The following is a 19017-nucleotide window of genomic DNA, read 5'->3' on the forward strand; positions in this document are numbered from 1 at the left end:
TGTCTTATTAACCCTACTGTCTTGTCTGTCTTATTAACCCTGCTGTCCTGTCTGTTTTCTGTCTGTCTTATTAACCCTGCTGTCTTGTCTGTTTTCTGTCTGTCTTATTAACCCTGCTGTCTTGTCTGTTTTCTGTCTGTCTTATTAACCCTACTGTCTTGTCTGTCTTATTAACCCTGCTGTCTTGCCTGTTTTCTGTCTGTCTTATTAACCCTGCTGTCTTGTCTGTTTTCTGTCTGTCTTATAGGCGGTCTGAATGTATTGTTTGCATTTGTTAAGGAACTGCATTTGAATTATTACGAAATGCTTTTATACGTAACTGTTTATGATTTGACCCAGCCCACCGAGGGCCTGGCCCCAGCAGACAGCCTGAACGACCCAGCGTCAGAGAGTAACGCCGATGAGCTGGCTGCTGCAGTGACCCAGGCTGTGGCCCGATTAGCTCCGTCCTGCACCTTAACCCCCACTCAGACAATGATGGTGACCAGCCCGGCTAAGATACAGGCAGCTACAACCATGGCAGAGGTGGTCAATGGAATAGAGTCTGCCGCTGGGGTGAGTGGACTGGACTAGACTGGTTTTCTGGCTGACCTCTGTTAACCAGATTTTTTTTTTAATTATTGAAGTAACTCAAAATGGCTGTTATTTAGTCAGGTTCACTATGAGATGGTTTTATAAGACATTATAAAAGGGGTCACACATGCTCATGACATGTCTTATAATGCATTATAACTGCAGGCTTCAGGTAAAGTGTTACCAAACAGGGGTTTTTTTCTGGATAAAAATGGGGTTTAGGTGGTGGGCTTGGCAAATTTTCTGGAAAAATGGGTGATGCCCGATTTTAATATACAGTGGGGCAAAAAAGTATTTAGTCTGCCACCAATTGTGCAAGTTCTCCCACTTAAAAAGATGAGAGGCCTGTAATTTTCATCACTTCAACTATGACAGACAAAATGAGAAAAAATAAAATTCAGAAAATCACATTGTAGGATTTATGAATTTATTTGCAAATTATGGTGGAAAATAAGTATTTGGTCACCTACAAACAAGCAAGATTTCTGGCTCTCACAGACCTATAACTTCTTCTTTAAGAGGCTCCTCTGTCCTCCACTCGTTACATGTATTAATGGCACCTGTTTGAACCTGTTATCAGTATAAAAGACACCTGTCCACAACCTCAAACAGTCACACTCCAAACTCCACTATGGCCAAGACCAAAGAGCTGTCAAAGGACACCAGAAACAAAATTGTAGACCTGCACCAGGCTGGGAAGACTGAATCTACAATAGGTAAGCAGCTTGGTTTGAAGAAATCAACTGTGGGAGCAATTATTAGGAAATGGAAGACATACAAGACCACTGATAATCTCCCTCGGTCTGGGTCTCCACGCAAGATCGTAACGTGTAATAAAATATATATTTTTCCGCCCTGAAAATTATTATTCATATAATCTGTTTGAACATAGGCGGCCCACCCAATACTTTTTTTTATACAGAAAAAACCCTGCCAAAGAATGATGCGTATGTTTCCTAACCATGTTTCTTCCAGAGTCCTGACTTTTCTTCTCCTCTTTGACAAACTACCTCATTATTGTATAATATCTTATTTTTTATTTTTTTTAAATGACTAATCTGGCTGAATAAAGGTTCCTAAAGAAATAATATTTTTTTAAATTGTAAAAATATATATATATATATATATATTAATGTAGATTCGCTCATTTGAATTATTACATATTTTTTCTGTCTTGTCTATTCCGCTAATGACTAAATGTGACGTCTGTTCTTCTTCTTCTTCTTTGTGTTTTGTTGTAACCGCCTTCTCCAGAGGCCAGCACCGCCTCCTGCGGTGGCCAAAGCCCCGCTGAAGAAAGACAACCAGTGGTTCGACGTTGGCATCGTCAAGGTTACCAACACGGTGGTCACGCACTACTACGTACCCGACGAAGACGCGGCTGCCGTTGATGTAAGACACTAACGCAACGATCAACACCGCTGACGTGACTACTGTTGTTCTGAAGTCACTGATGTTACCGATGATAATGCATTGGGGTTTTTATATTCTGTTTGTTTTCCTCAATTCCTCACACGCTCGCTCATAGTCTCATTCTCAAAATGTGTCCCTCTGAACTTCTCCTCCAATGCTTTTTGAGGAGGAGGAGCTAAGGAGAGACCATGCGACGAATCAGGGAGAGACTTATGATCTACGGCGGTTGACCGTATTACCGGCAGTCATGAGTCATGGCCGCAGTAAAATTCCACACGGCCATTGAGTCACGGTGATCTCCTTTTATTCATTCTAAACATACTCCGGGCTCTATTGTCCCTTCATCAGGTCCTAATGGCCTGGTACTCAGGGCTCTATTGTCCCTCCATCAGGTTCTAATGGCCTGGTACTCAGGGCTCTATTGTCCCTCCATCAGGTCCTAATGGCCTGGTACTCAGGGCTCTATTGTCCCTCCATCAGGTCCTAATGGCCTGGTACTCAGAGCTCTATTGTCACTCTAACCCCTCTGACATCGATGCAAATGTAATCTAAAATCACATCTAACACTTATCATCAAAACAGTACGCAGATTTTAAAACTCACCTCACTGTGATGATCAGTATTGAAGAAACAAGTTCAACAGCAGGTTGAAACAGTGGAAAACATGGTTGTTTTTGATGTTGTTTTAAAGCCTTAACACAACAAAATGGACAATGCTTTCCGAGCTGATGATTATTACAAAACACCCATAATTATAATAGAGCCTATGAGCCCACGCTTGAAAAAATTAATTGGCCTTTTTGAGTGTGAACTGTATGGACTGGTTACCTAATGCTACGCTAAAAAAAAATATCTTGATTCTGGGAGAGAACCTATAACCCTTGGTGATGCTGTTGATCCAATGATTTTGGGAGAGAACCTTTAACCCTTGGCGATGCTGCTTGTCCAATGATTGTGGGAGAGAACTTTTAACCCTTGGCGATGCTGCTGGTCCAATGATTGTGGGAGAGAACCTAAAACCCTTGGCGATGCTGTTGGTTCAGTGGTGCTGGTCCAATGATTGTGGGAGAGAACCTTTAACCCTTGGCGATGCTGCTGGTCCAATGATTGTGGGAGAGAACCTTTAACCCTTGGCGATGCTGCTTGTCCAATGATTGTGGGAGAGAACTTTTAACCCTTGGCGATGCTGCTGGTCCAATGATTGTGGGAGAGAACCTAAAACCCTTGGCGATGCTGTTGGTTCAGTGGTGCTGGTCCAATGATTGTGGGAGAGAACCTTTAACCCTTGGCGATGCTGCTGGTCCAATGATTGTAGGAGAGAACCTTTAACCCTTGGCAATGCTGTTGGTTCAATGATTGTGGGAGAGAACCTAAAACCCTTGGCAATGCTGTTGGTTCAATGATTGTGGGAGAGAACCTAAAACCCTTGGCGATGCTGTTGGTTCAATGATTGTGGGAGAGAACCTAAAACCCTTGGCGATGCTGTTGGTTCAATGATTGTGCAAGGCGGCTTATAGTTAGCCTTCGATTATAGTGAATTTTGATTTTGAATAGCCTAGTCAAAGGGAATTTTTTTAAATATATTTTCATAATTAATTGAGTGACACATTAACTTTTTAGCTATAGAGAATATCTCACCACCAGTCTCCTCTCACTTTTTAGTCCTTTCTAGAGCGCACAGCAAGGCTGTCAACAGTTTAGTGACACTATCTTGCGTTGCGACAACATGTTACAATCGATGTTAAATGAAGCACTGGGGAGCTACAGGAACAAGTTTGGAGAGCTCATGACATTACAGCCTTATTCTAAAATGTATAAAATATTTTGTTTTGTTCTTATCAATTTACACCCAATACCCCATAATGACATCACAATACTCCATAATGACATCACAATACTCCATAATGACATCACAATACCCCATAATGACATCACAATACCCCATAAGGACATCACAATACTCCACAATGACATCACATACCCCATAATGACATCACAATACTCCACAATGACATCACATACCCCATAATGACATCACAATACCCCATAATGACATCACAATACCCCATAATGACATCACAATACCCCATAATGACATCACAATACTCCACAATGACATCACATACCCCATAATGACATCACAATACTCCATAATGACATCACAATACTCCATAATGACAAAGCAAAAACATGTTTAAAAAAAAAACATAAATATTACATTTACATTAGTATTCAGACCCTTTACTCAGTACTTTGTTGAAGGACCTTTGGCAGTGATTACAGCCTCGAGTCTTCTTGGGTATGACGCTACAAGCTTGGCACACCTGTATTTGGGGAGTTTCTCCCATTCTTCTCTGCAGATCCTCTCAAGCTCTGTCAGGTTGGATGGGGAGCGTTGCTGCACAGCTATTTTCTATTTTTGTCTCTCCAGAGATGTTCGATCGGATTTAAGTCCATGCTCTGGTTGGGCCACTCAAGGACATTCAGAGACTTGTCCCGAAACGTTGTCTTGGCTGTGTGCTTAGGGTTGGTGTCCTGTTGGAAGGTGAACCTTCAACACAGTCTGAGGTCCTGAGCGTTCTGGAGCAGATTTTCATCCAGGATCTCTACTTTTTTCCTGTCCATCTTTCTCTCAATCCTGATTTAGTCTCCAAGTCCCTGCCTCTGAAAAACATCCCCACAGCATCATGCTGCCGCCACCATGCTTCACCGTAGGGATGGTGCCAGGTTTCCTCCAGACGTGACGCTTGGCATTCAGGCACAAGAGTTCAATCTTGGTTTCATCAGAGATAGTTGACCATCTGGAAGGTACTCCCATCTCCACAGAGGAATTCTGGAGCTCTGTCAGAGTGACCATCGAGTTCTTGGTCATCTCCCTGACTATGGCCGTTCTCTCCCGATTGCTCAGTTTGGCCGGGTGGCCCGCTCTAGGAAGAGTCTTGGTGGTTCCAAACTTCTACCATTTAGGAATAAAAGGCCACTGTGTTCTTGGGGACCTTCAATGCTGTAGAAATGTTTTGGTACCCTTCCCCCAGATCTGTGCCTCGACACAATCCTGTCTCGGAGCTCTACGGATAATTTATTCGACCTCATGTCTTGATTTTTGCTCTGACATGCACGGTCAACTGTGGGATCTTTATATAGACAGGTGTGTACCTTTCCAAATCATGTCCAATCAATTGAATTTACCACTTGTGGACTCTAGTCAAGTTGTAGAAACATCTCAAGGATGGTCAATGGGAACAGGAAACACCTGAGCTCAATCAGCTCAATTTAGAGTCTCACAGCAAAGGGTCTGAATACTTAACTAAATAAGGTATTTCATTTTTTATTTTTTATATATAAATTAGCAACAATGACAAACCTGTTTTACCTTTGCCATTATGGGGTATTGTGATGTCATTATGGGGTATTGTGATGTCATTATGGGGTATTGTGATGTCGTCATTATGAGGTATTGTGTGTAGATTGAAGAGGAAAAACAGTTATTTAATCAATTTTAGAATAAGGCTGTAACGTAACGGAAGAAGGTGAAAGGGTCTGAATACTTTCCGAACGCACTGAATGTTTTGATATCTAAGACATTGTAAGGTTTGTATCATTCACAACTTATGTCGCCAAATAACTCAATCTGTCATATAGGACCTGTTTCACGTAATCGCTATTACCTCAATATAGCCACATCATTTACTCCGTAATGGGGAGAAATATATTTGAAGAAATATTTTCAGCTAAGTTAAATTGTTCTTACTATAAAATAATGGCACGGGACTTATAAACATATCTTCAGCTAAATGAACAAGCCCAAATCAAATGTCATTGGTCACATACACATGGTTAGCAGATGTTATTGGTCACATGGTTAGCAGATGTTATTGGTCACATGGTTAGCAGATGTTATTGGTCACATACACATGGTTAGCAGATGTTATTGGTCACATGGTTAGCAGATGTTAATGGTCACATACACATGGTTAGCAGATGTTATTGGTCACATACACATGGTTAGCAGATGTTATTGGTCACATACATATGGTTAGCAGATGTTATTGGTCACATACACATGGTTAGTAGATGTTATTGGTCACATACACATGGTTAGTAGATGTTAATGGTCACATACACATGGTTAGCAGATGTTATTGGTCACATACACATGGTTAGTAGATGTTAATGGTCACATACACATGGTTAGCAGATGTTATTTGTCACATACACATGGTTAGCAGATGTTATTGGTCACATACACATGGTTAGCAGATGTTATTGGTCACATACACATGGTTAGCAGATGTTATTGGTCACATACACATGGTTAGCAGATGTTATTGGTCACATACACATGGTTAGCAGATGTTAATGGTCACATGGTTAGCAGATGTTATTGGTCACATACACATGGTTAGCAGATGTTATTGGTCACATACACATGGTTAGCAGATGTTATTGGTCACATACACATGGTTAGCAGATGTTAATGGTCACATACACATGGTTAGCAGATGTTATTGGTCACATACACATGGTTAGCAGATGTTAATGGTCACATACACATGGTTAGCAGATGTTATTGGTCACATACACATGGTTAGCAGATGTTAATGGTCACATGGTTAGCAGATGTTATTGGTCACATACACATGGTTAGCAGATGTTAATGGTCACATACACATGGTTAGCAGATGTTATTGGTCACATACACATGGTTAGCAGATGTTAATGGTCACATACACATGGTTAGCAGATGTTATTGGTCACATACACATGGTTAGCAGATGTTAATGGTCACATACACATGGTTAGCAGATGTTAATGGTCACATACACATGGTTAGCAGATGTTATTGGTCACATACACATGGTTAGCAGATGTTAGTGGTCACATACACATGGTTAGCAGATGTTAGTGGTCACGTACACATGGTTAGCAGATGTTATTTGTCACATACACATGGTTAGCAGATGTTAATGCGAGTGTAGCGAAATGCTTGTGCTTCTAGTTCCGACAATGCAGTAATAACCAACAAGTAATCTAACTAACAATTCCAAAACTACTGTCTTATACACAGTGTAAGGGGATAAAGAATATGTACATAAGGATATATGAATGAGTGATGGTACAGAACGGCATAGGCAAGATGGTGTAGAGTACAGTATATACATATACATATGAGATGAGTAATGTAGGGTATGTAAACATTATATTAAGTGGCATTGTTTAAAGTGGCTAGTGATACATTTTCTACACCAATTTCCATTACTAAAGTGGCTGGAGTTGAGTCAGTGTGTTGGCAGCAGCTACTCAATGTTAGTGGTGGCTGTTTAACAGTATGATGGCCTTGAGATAGAAGCTGTTTTTCAGTCTCTCGGTCCCAGCTTTGATGCACCTGTACTGACCTCGCCTTCTGGATGATAGCGGGGTGAACAGGCAGTGGCTCGGGTGGTTGTTGTCCTTGATGATCTTTAAGGCCTTCCTGTGACATCAAGGGGTGTAGGTGTCCTGGAGGGCAGGTAGTTTGCCCCCGGTGATGCGTTGTGCAGACCTCGCTCCCCTCTGGAGAGCCTTACGGTTGTGGGCGGTGCAGTTGCCGTACCAGGCGGTGATACAGCCCGACAGGATGCTCTCGATTGTGCATCTGTAGAAGTTTGAGTGCTTTTGGTGACAAGCCAAATGTCTTCAGCCTCCTGAGGTTGAAGAGGCGCTGCTACGCCTTCTTCACGATGCTGTCTGTGTGGGTGGACCAATTCAGTTAGTCTGTGATGTGTATGCCGAGGAACTTAACTTACTACCCTCTCCACTACTGTCCCGTCAGCCTATGTCACGGAGCATAGCCTGATAAGATATCAAGGAAAACATGTTGTTTTTCTGTGTGTTGTAGGATGACTCTGGGACGATCCCGGACTACAGTCAGATGAGGAAGATGGATCTCCAGCCAGGGACGGCCTATAAATTCAGAGTGGCCGGGATCAACACCTGTGGTCGAGGGAACTTCTCAGAGGTCTCGGCCTTCAAGACGTGTCTACCGGGCTTCCCCGGAGCTCCCTGTGCTATCAAGATCAGCAAGGTTAACGTTTGATTTGATTCAATTACATTTGTAGTATTTAACCAGTTAAGTCAGTAAAGAACAAATTCTTAAACATATTTGACCCAGGAAGTGTAATTTTATCAAACATATTTGACCCAGGAAGTGTAATTTTATCAAACATATTTGACCCAGGAAGTGTAATTTTATCAAACATATTTGACCCAGGAAGTGTAATTTTATCAAACATATTTGACCCAGGAAGTGTAATTTTATCAAACATATTTGACCCAGGAAGTGTAATTTTATCAAACATGTTTTATTTCACCTTGTTTATATGATTCTGTGTTTAGCTCATCACTCTTTCTTCCCCTCTCTTCCTCTCCCCACTCCTCCCCTCTCTCCCTCCCCACTCCTCCCCTCCTCCCTCTCTCCCCTCAGAGCCCAGATGGCGCCCACCTGACCTGGGAGCCTCCGTCGGTCACATCTGGTAAGATCATTGAGTACTCGGTGTACCTGGCCATCCAGAGCGCCCAGAGCGGGGAGCAGGCCAAGCCCACCACCACCACCACCCCAGCCCAGCTGGCTTTCATGCGGGTGTTCTGTGGGCCCAACCCTTCCTGCCTGGTGCAGTCGTCCAGCCTCTCCAACGCACACATAGACTACACCACCAAGCCTGCCATCATCTTCCGCATCGCAGCCCGCAACGAGAAAGGTTACGGCCCTGCCACGCAGGTCAGGTGGCTCCAAGGTACGGAACGCTATGTTAAACTCGATTCACTTGTCAATATTACATTGAACAAAAATATAAACACAACATGTAAAGTGTTGGTCACATGTTTCATGAGCTGAAATTAAAGATCCCAGAAATGTTCCATTATGCACAAGAAGCTTATTTCTCAAATTGTTTTTCACAAATTTGTTTACATCCCTGTTAGTGAGCAATTTCTCTTTTGCCATGATAGTCCATCCACCTGACATGTGGCATATTGAGAAGCTGAGTGAACAAAATTATCATTACACAGGTGCACCTTGTGCTGGGAACAATAAAAGGCCACTCTAAAATGTACAGTTTTGTCACAGAACACAATACCACAGATGTCTGAAGTTTTTAGGGAGCGTGTAATTGACATGCTGACTGCAGGAATGTCCACCAAACCTGTTGCCAGAGAATTTGAATGTTCATTTCTCTACCATAAGCCGAGGCTAACGTCGTTTTAGAGAATTTGGCAGTAAGTCCAACCGGCCTGACAACCACAGACCACGTGTAACCACGCCAGCCCAGGACCTCCACATCTGGCTTCTTCACCTGCGGGATCGTCTGAGACCAGCCACCCAGACAGCTGATGAATCTGTGGGTTTGCACAACCGAAGAATTTCTGCACAAACTGTCAGAAACCGTCTTAAGGAAGTTGACCTGCGTGCTCGTCGTCCTCACCAGGGTCAATTCAGCGTCGTAACCGACTTCAGTGGGCATCATGCTCACCTTCGATGGCCACTGGACAACTGTGGTCTTCACAGATGAATCCTGGTTTCAACTGTACCAGGCAGATGGTAGAAAGCGTGTATGGCGTCGTGTGGGTGAGCGGTTTGCTGATGTCAACGTTGTGAACAGAGTGCCCCATGGTGGCAGTTATGGTATGGGGCAGGCATAAGCTACGGACAACATACACAATTGCAATTTGAATGCACAGAGATACTATGGCGAGATCCTGGTATATGATCTGAGGTCTATTTGTCGTGCCGTTCATCCACCACCATCACCTCATGTTTCAGCATAATAATGCACGGTCACAAGGATCTGTACACAATTCTTGGAGGCTGAGAATTTCCCAGTCTCCCCCCCCCCCCCCCCCATGGTCTGCATAATCACCAGACGTCACCACACCCGTTGAGCATGTTTGGCATGCTCTGGATCGACGTGTATGACGGTGTGTTCCAGTTCCCGATGATATCCGGTATCGTCACACAACCATTGAAGAGGAGCGGAACAACAACTCTCGTTAAAGATGTCACGCTGCAATAAGGCATGCCCCCCCCATCCTGAACCCAGACCAGGCCCCCCCATCCTGAACCCAGATCAGGCCCGACCACCCATCAGTCACACCCAAGACACCGACTGGTTTTCTGATCTACGCCATAAATTAGGGACGAAATCTAATTTTTCAGTTGACTGATTTCCTCATGTGAACTTGTAACTCCAGTAAAATCTTTGAAATGTTGTTCAGTACAATCCAATCTGTTTCCCCTCTCCCTGTAGAGATTAGTAAAGATGGCCTTCCAGGTAAACCTACCGTCAAGAGACCAGGTTCCTCACCTGACATGTGAGTACTAGGATTCATCCTCCTCTCTCTCTCTTTTTATTTTTAGTATCCACCAAAATATTTAAATAAGAAGTTAGAATTCGTGAATTCAGGTGTTTTAAACTGTAAATTCCTTTTTGAAAAAATACTATGAATTTATTTATTTATTTGGAAATGCAAAGTTTTTCAGTAGTCGGTTGCGGTCACCCCTCGGTCATAACTCTGCAGCCTTATCCATGTTCATCTGATGATTCATGTTTTGTCTCCTCTTGTAGGAAACCTGCTGGTCCGAAGAAGGCCAGATCAGACCAGTGAGGTGTTACGTTCCTCTCCCCTTGTTGTCCATGATGACTATGACTGAACTGAATACAACACCTTCCTACTGAATACAATACCGCAGGCTCCACCTAGTCCCCGGACTCCAACCTCTACCAGAACCCCATCTAACTCTACAACAGCACATCCTGAACCCAGACCAGGCCCCCCATCCTGAACCCAGACCAGGCCCCCCATCCTGAACCCAGACCAGGCCCCCCATCCTGAACCCAGACCAGGCCCCCCATCCTGAACCCAGACCAGGCCCCCCCATCCTGAACCCAGACCAGGCCCCCCCATCCTGAACCCAGACCAGGCCCCCCCATCCTGAACCCAGACCAGGCCCCCCCATCCTGAACCCAGACCAGGCCCCCCCATCCTGAACCCAGACCAGGCCCCCCCATCCTGAACCCAGACCAGGCCCCCCCATCCTGAACCCAGACCAGGCCCCCCCATCCTGAACCCAGACCAGGCCCCCCCATCCTGAACCCAGACCAGGCCCCCCCATCCTGAACCCAGACCAGGCCCCCCCATCCTGAACCCAGACCAGGCCCCCCCATCCTGAACCCAGATCAGGCCCCCCCCATCCTGAACCCAGACCAGGCCTCCCCATCCTGAACCCAGACCAGGCCCCCCCATCCTGAACCCAGACCAGGCCCCCCCATCCTGAACCCAGACCAGGCCCCCCCATCCTGAACCCAGACCAGGCGCCCCCATCCTGAACCCAGATCAGGCCCCCCCCATCCTGAACCCAGACCAGGCCTCCCCATCCTGAACCCAGACCAGGCCCCCCCATCCTGAACCCAGACCAGGCCCCCCCATCCTGAACCCAGATCAAGCCCGACCACCCATCAGTCACAAAATGGCTGGAAAATAGATAAAGCTGAGAAACACCAGATCCCCTGCCCTCATCACTGGATGTTGTGGTGCCATGGACGCCTTATTTCATTCTTCTGTATTTCTTCTTCTTCTTATTATTATTATTTTTATTATTATTATTATTGATATTTACTTGTTTAAACCATGGAAAGCACATAATTAACTTTTTTATTTTCCTATGATATGATTTTCTGTGGAATACAAAAAAAACGGTTCGGTCTGGTTTAATTGTTGTTGCTAGATAGTTCTCTAGTCTCGTTCATGCGTTTCCTCTCCCCTGTTAATCTACACAAGCAATAGACAACACAAATAACTGCTCATAATATAATCTAGTGTATCTCATTATTGGAGGGCGGGGGCATCAGTAGGTTGCATTCAGAAGAATCAGACGGTTGGAACATAAGAAGATGACGTCATTGTCACATCGTCATAGAGATGTAATAAATACACCAAACGGACAGCAGGTCGCTGGGGAAGAGGACAAGTGTTCCCCATTCCAAGGGAATCCTCATCGACCAATCAATACTCTGTATCTGTCCTGGCTGTCATCTTGCTTTGTGACATCACTGTGTTTTTAATGTGTAGCTATGTCAGAGAGGAGACTGAGTTAAAGGATTAGCTTCAGAAAAAAAATACCTGTGGTTCATGTAGGTTTAGGAGACTGCTTTATTCTCTCTCTAGTTGACAATCTACTCCGGTAGTTTCTCTCTGACAGTGATTTGGCTGACTGCCAGGGTGTGACAGTGATTTGGCTGACTGCCAGGGTGTGACAGTGATTTGGCTGACTGCCAGGGTGTGACAGTGATTTGGCTGACTGCCAGGGTGTGACAGTGATTTGGCTGACTGCCAGGGTGTGACAGTGATTTGGCTGACTGCCAGGGTGTGACAGTGATTTGGCTGACTGCCAGGGTGTGACAGTGATTTGGCTGACTGCCAGGGTGTGACAGTGATTTGGCTGACTGCCAGGGTGTGACAGTGATTTGGCTGACTGCCAGGGTGTGACAGTGATTTGGCTGACTGCCAGGGTGTGACAGTGATTTGGCTGACTGCCAGGGTGTGACAGTGATTTGGCTGACTGCCAGGATGAAACAACCCAATACTTATTTTATAACCTTATTTGACCGTTTTAGAATTGGTGGTTTAAGGAACGAAGGACTTTTTGTACTTGTTCTGCTGCAGAACATAAGATTTGTCAGAAAAAGAGGAGTGGATTGTTTTATTTTAGTTTACTTTTTTTATTTTATTAAAGAAATTAATTTGCTGGAAAAAAATATTTATTTTTAGCCCCCCCCCCCCCCCTCGATATTCCGTAGTAGAATTAATTTGTTGGAATTCAAAAAGGTTATTTTTTATTTTCCCAATGCTTGTTTTCGTTTCTTTCTTTTTTAGATAAATCCCAGTTTATTCCACCCCCAAATTGTGGAGGAAGTTTTCGTATTCATAAACATTGACATTTTGTTTTTGGTGTATTATGTGTTAAGGTATGCAATTGTGTAACGTGTCGAGTGTTTTCCACGTAGTCTTTTTTTTGTTGAGCGGAACGGTTTTTTAGTTACCTAAGTGTGGATATGATGGCAGGAAGAGTGATTGATTGGCGCAGCTAGTATCGGCTCAGTTGTAAATACGTTCCTTCAAGTAGCAAGAAGTTACAAATAAATAAATTAAACGTAAAAAATAAATAAAAAAATGGCTTTTTATATAATAATCTGTAACAAAATTGGCTTTTATATGTTTGTCATCTCGGTTGCTTTGTCTAGATATAAAAGAATTAAAAAGGAACTGTCTTCCTGCTCTGTCTTGTTCTCGCTTCTGTTTTTCCTCATTGACTATAATGCAGAACCCCCTTCTTCTTGATATCGTTGTTATGGTTATAATGCCCAAGTTGCGTTGGCAGGCAGGGAGGTCAGGAGGTTGTATTAAGAACCAAACATAGAAATAGAATCTAGAATAGATTGTGTTGAATAGATTATATTTCTATGGAAGCAACAGCTAGCTGATGGAGATTTGAGCTTTGTTCAATCTGATCTGACAGATGTTTGGGTATTAAACTGTTTGTGAATATTACTATGGAAAATAAAACTTTTTAGTGCATCCTTTTCTTACAATTTCTGGAGATGTGACTTATTTTGTGTGAATGTTGTGTTGCTAACCAACTTCTCAGAGGTCTCGGCCTTCAAGACGTGTCTACCGGGCTTCCCCGGAGCTCCCTGTGCTATCAAGATCAGCAAGGTTAACGTTTTATTTGATTCAATTACATTTGTAGTATTTAACCAGTTAAGTCAGTAAAGAACAAATTCTTAAACATATTTTTACCCAGGGAGTGTAATTTTATCAAACATATTTGACCCAGGAAGTGTAATTTTATCAAACATATTTGACCCAGGAAGTGTTATTTTATCAAACATATTTGACCCAGGAAGTGTTATTTTATCAAACATATTTGACCCAGGAAGTGTTATTTTATCAAACATATTTGACCCAGGAAGTGTTATTTTATCAAACATATTTGACCCAGGAAGTGTTATTTTATCAAACATATCTACTTATGTGTAATTGTTCATCCTTGTGTAAATGTAAAGTACATACTGTTCGGTTATACAGTGGGGCAAAAAAAGTATTTAGTCAGCCACCAATTGTGCAAGTTCTCCCACTTAAAAAGATGAGAGAGGCCTGTAATTTTCATCATAGGTACACTTCAACTATGACAGACAAAATGAGGAAGAAAAATCCAGAAAATCACATTGTAGGATTTTTAATGAATTTATTTGCAAATGATGGTGGAAAATAAGTATTTGGTCACCTACAAACAAGCAAGATTTCTGGCTCTCACAGACCTATAACTTCTTCTTTAAGAGGCTCCTCTGTCCTCCACTCGTTACATGTATTAATGGCACCTGTTTGAACCTGTTATCAGTATAAAAGACACCTGTCCACAACCTCAAACAGTCACACTCCAAACTCCACTATGGCCAAGACCAAAGAGCTGTCAAAGGACACCAGAAACAAAATTGTAGACCTGCACCAGGCTGGGAAGACTGAATCTGCAATAGGTAAGCAGCTTGGTTTGAAGAAATCAACTGTGGGAGCAATTATTAGGATATGGAAGACATACAAGACCACTGATAATCTCCTTCGATCTGGGGCTCTACGCAAGATCTCACCCCGTGGGGTCAAAATGATCACAAGAACGGTGAGCAAAAATCCCAGAACCACACGGCGGGACCTAGTGAATGACCTGCAGAGAGCTGGGACCAAAGTAACAAAGCCTAAGTATTCAAACATCTAGTTTTAGTTCCATCTCATTCATTCATTCAAAGTCTCAATCATGGACACACTGACAGTTGTGGCTGCTTCGCGTGATGAATTGTTGTCTCTACCTTCTTGACCTTTGTGGTGTTGTCTCTACCTTCTTGACCTTTGTGGTGTTGTCTCTACCTTCTTGACCTTTGTGTTGTTGTCTCTACCTTCTTGACCTTTGTGGTGTTGTCTCTACCTTCTTGACCTTTGTGGTGTTGTCTCTACCTTCTTGACCTTTGTGGTGTTGTCTCTACCTTCTTGACCTTTGTGGTGTTGTCTCTACCTTCTTGACCTTTGTGGTGTTGTCTCTACCTTCTTGACCTTTGTGGTGTTGTCTCTACCTTCTTGACCTTTGTGGTGTTGTCTCTACCTTCTTGACCTTTGTGGTGTTGTCTCTACCTTCTTGACCTTTGTGGTGTTGTCTCTACCTTCTTGACCTTTGTGGTGTTGTCTCTACCTTCTTGACCTTTGTGGTGTTGTCTCTACCTTCTTGACCTTTTGTGCTGTTGTCTCTGTCCAATAATGTTTTACCATGTTTTTGTGCTGCTACCATGTTGTTGTCATGTTGTGCTGCTACCATGCTGTGTTGTCATGTTGTGTAGCTACCATGCTGTGTTGTCATGTTGTGTAGCTGTCATGTTGTGTAGCTACCATGTTGTGCTGTCATGTTGTGTAGCTACCATGTTGTGCTGTCATGTTGTGTAGCTACCAGGCTGTGTTGTCATGTTGTGTAGCTACCAGGCTGTGTTATGTTGTGTTGCTACCCTGCTGTGTTGTCACCCTGCTGTGTTGTCATGTTGTGTAGCTACCGTGTTGTGTAGCTACCATGTTGTGTTCTTATGTAGAGGTGCTACCATTCTGTGTTGTCATGTTGTGTTGCTACCATGCTGTGTTGTCATGTTGTGTAGCTACCAGGCTGTGTTATGTTGTGTTGCTACCCTGCTGTGTTGTCATGTTGTGTTGCTACCCTGCTGTGTTGTCATGTTGTGTAGCTACCGTGTTGTGTAGCTACCATGTTGTGTTCTTATGTAGAGGTGCTACCATTCTGTGTTGTCATGTTGTGTTGCTACCATGCTGTGTTGTCATGTTGTGTAGCTACCATGCTGTGTTGTTATGTTGTGTAGCTACCATGCTGTGTTGTCATGTTGTGTAGCTACCATGCTGTGTTGTCATGTTGTGTAGCTACCATGTTGTGTTGTTATGTTGTGTTGCTACTATGCTGTGTTGTCATGTTGTGTAGCTACCATGTTGTGTTGTTATGTTGAGGTACTACCATGCTGTGTTGTCATGTTGAGGTGCTACCATGCTGTGTTGTCATGTTGTGTTATGTTGAGGTGCTACCATGCTGTGTTGTCATGTTGTGTAGCTACCATGCTGTGTTGTCATGTTGTGTAGCTACCATGCTGTGGTGTCTTAGGTCTCTCTTTATGTTGTGTCTCTGTCGTGATGTGCTGCTACCATGCTGTGTTGTCATGTTGTGCTGCTACCATGCTGTGGTGTCTTAGGTCTCTCTTTATGTTGTGTTGTCATGTTGTGCTGCTACCATGCTGTGTTGTCATGTTGTTCTGCTACCATGCTGTGGTGTCTTTAGGTCTCTCTTTATGTTGTGTCTCTGTCGTGATGTGCTGCTACCATGCTGTGTTGTCATGTTGTTTTGCTACCATGCAGTGGTGTCTTTAGGTCTCTCTTTATGTTGTGTCTCTGTCGTGATGTGCTGCTACCATGCTGTGTTGTCATGTTGTTCTGCTACCATGCAGTGGTGTCTTTAGGTCTCTCTTTATATTGTGTTGTCATGTTGTTCTGCTACCATGCTGTGGTGTCTTTAGGTCTCTCTTTATATTGTGTCTCTGTCGTGATGTGCTGCTACCATGCTGTGTTGTCATGTTGTTCTGCTACCATGCTGTGGTGTCTTTAGGTCTCTCTTTATATTGTGTTGTCATGTTGTTCTGCTACCATGCTGTGGTGTCTTTAGGTCTCTCTTTATGTTGTGTCTCTGTCGTGATGTGCTGCTACCATGCTGTGTTGTCATGTTGTGCTGCTACCATGCTGTGTTGTCATGTTGTTCTGCTACCATGCAGTGGTGTCTTTAGGTCTCTCTTTATGTTGTGTCTCTGTCGTGATGTGCTGCTACCATGCTGTGGTGTCTTTAGGTCTCTCTTTATGTTGTCATGTTGTTCTGCTACCATGCTGTGGTGTCATGTTGTGCTGCTACCATGCTGTGGTGTCTTTAGGTCTCTCTTTATGTTGTGTCTCTGTCGTGATGTGCTGCTACCATGCAGTGGTGTCTTTAGGTCTCTCTTTATGTTGTGTCTGTCATGTTGTTCTGCTACCATGCTGTGTTGTCATGTTGTTCTGCTACCATGCTGTGTTGTCTTTAGGTCTCTCTTTATGTTGTGTCTCTGTCATGTTGTTCTGCTACCATGCTGTGTTGTCATGTTGTTCTGCTACCATGCTGTGTTGTCATGTTGTTCTGCTACCATGCTGTGGTGTCTTTAGGTCTCTCTTTATATTGTGTCTCTGTCATGTTGTTCTGCTACCATGCTGTGGTGTCTTTAGGTCTCTCTTTATATTGTGTTGTCATGTTGTTCTGCTACCATGCTGTGGTGTCTTTAGGTCTCTCTTTATATTGTGTCTCTGTCGTGATGTGCTGCTACCATGCTGTGTTGTCATGTTGTTCTGCTACCATGCTGTGGTGTCTTTAGGTCTCTCTTTATGTTGTGTTGTCATGTTGTTCTGCTACCATGCTGTGTTGTCATGTTGTTCTGCTACCATGCTGTGTTGTCATGTTGTTCTGCTACCATGCTGTGGTGTCTTTAGGTCTCTCTTTATGTTGTGTTGTCATGTTGTTCTGCTACCATGCTGTGGTGTCATGTTGTGCTGCTACCATGCAGTGGTGTCTTTAGGTCTCTCTTTATGTTGTGTTGTCATGTTGTTCTGCTACCATGCTGTGGTGTCATGTTGTTCTGCTACCATGCTGTGGTGTCTTTAGGTCTCTCTTTATGTTGTGTCTCTGTCATGTTGTTCTGCTACCATGCTGTGTTGTCATGTTGTTCTGCTACCATGCTGTGGTGTCATGTTGTGCTGCTACCATGCTGTGGTGTCATGTTGTGCTGCTACCATGCAGTGGTGTCTTTAGGTCTCTCTTTATGTTGTGTTGTCATGTTGTTCTGCTACCATGCTGTGTTGTCATGTTGTTCTGCTACCATGCTGTGGTGTCATGTTGTGCTGCTACCATGCTGTGGTGTCTTTAGGTCTCTCTTTATGTTGTGTCTCTGTCATGTTGTTCTGCTACCATGCAGTGTTGTCATGTTGTGCTGCTACCATGCTGTGGTGCTACCATGCTGTGGTGTCTTTAGGTCTCTCTTTATGTTGTGTCTCTGTCATGTTGTTCTGCTACCATGCTGTGTTGTCATGTTGTGCTGCTACCATGCAGTGGTGTCTTTAGGTCTCTCTTTATATTGTGTCTCTGTCATGTTGTTCTGCTACCATGCTGTGGTGTCATGTTGTTCTGCTACCATGCTGTGGTGTCAGGTTGTGCTGCTACCATGCAGTGGTGCTACCATGCTGTGGTGTCTTTAGGTCTCTCTTTATGTTGTGTCTCTGTCATGTTGTTCTGCTACCATGCAGTGTTGTCATGTTGTGCTGCTACCATGCTGTGGTGCTACCATGCAGTGGTGTCTTTAGGTCTCTCTTTATGTTGTGTCTCTGTCATGTTGTGCTGCTACCATGCTGTGGTGCTACCATGCAGTGGTGTCATGTGCTGCTACCATGCTGTGGTGTCATGTGCTGCTACCATGCAGTGGTGTCATGTTGTGCTGCTACCATGCAGTGGTGTCTTTAGGTCTCTCTTTATGTTGTGTCTCTGTCATGTTGTTCTGCTACCATGCAGTGGTGTCATGTTGTGCTGCTACCATGCAGTGGTGTCATGTTGTGCTGCTACCATGCAGTGGTGTCTTTAGGTCTCTCTTTATATTGTGTTGTCATGTTGTGCTGCTACCATGCTGTGCTGCTACCATGCTGTGGTGTCATGTTGTGCTGCTACCATGCAGTGGTGTCTTTAGGTCTTTATATTGTGTTTCTGTCGTGATGTTTTTTATCATATTTTTTATTTAATCCCATCAGGAAACCTTTTGCCTTTTGATAGTCCATCATTGTAAATAAGAATTTGTTTGTTAACTGACTTAGTTAAATTAAATAAATAAACATGGACATCAG

General features: G+C 43.5%; 1 protein-coding gene across 6 annotated transcripts in view; it reads left to right on the forward strand.

The window, feature by feature from the left end:
* Positions 1-13817, forward strand: part of LOC109869101 (host cell factor 1) — a 61242-nt gene extending 47425 nt beyond the window's left edge. For 4 of the 6 annotated variants that reach the window (XM_031804397.1, XM_031804400.1, XM_031804402.1 and 1 more), the window contains 6 exons: positions 340-555; positions 1828-1965; positions 7865-8050; positions 8450-8759; positions 10269-10332; positions 10587-13601. In XM_031804397.1, the coding sequence (XP_031660257.1) occupies positions 340-555; positions 1828-1965; positions 7865-8050; positions 8450-8759; positions 10269-10332; positions 10587-10626 (954 nt within the window). In that variant the 3' untranslated portion in view covers positions 10627-13601. Of the gene's footprint in view, positions 1-339; positions 556-1827; positions 1966-7864; positions 8051-8449; positions 8760-10268; positions 10333-10586; positions 13611-13668 lie in introns of those variants that run through there. The other 2 variants (XM_031804398.1, XM_031804403.1) reach the window with 2 other exon arrangements.
* The last annotated feature ends 5200 nt before the right edge of the window (positions 13818-19017 follow it).

Source organism: Oncorhynchus kisutch, linkage group LG24, assembly GCF_002021735.2.
Source record: "Oncorhynchus kisutch isolate 150728-3 linkage group LG24, Okis_V2, whole genome shotgun sequence".
In the NCBI taxonomy this organism is placed as follows: Eukaryota; Metazoa; Chordata; class Actinopteri; order Salmoniformes; family Salmonidae; genus Oncorhynchus; species Oncorhynchus kisutch.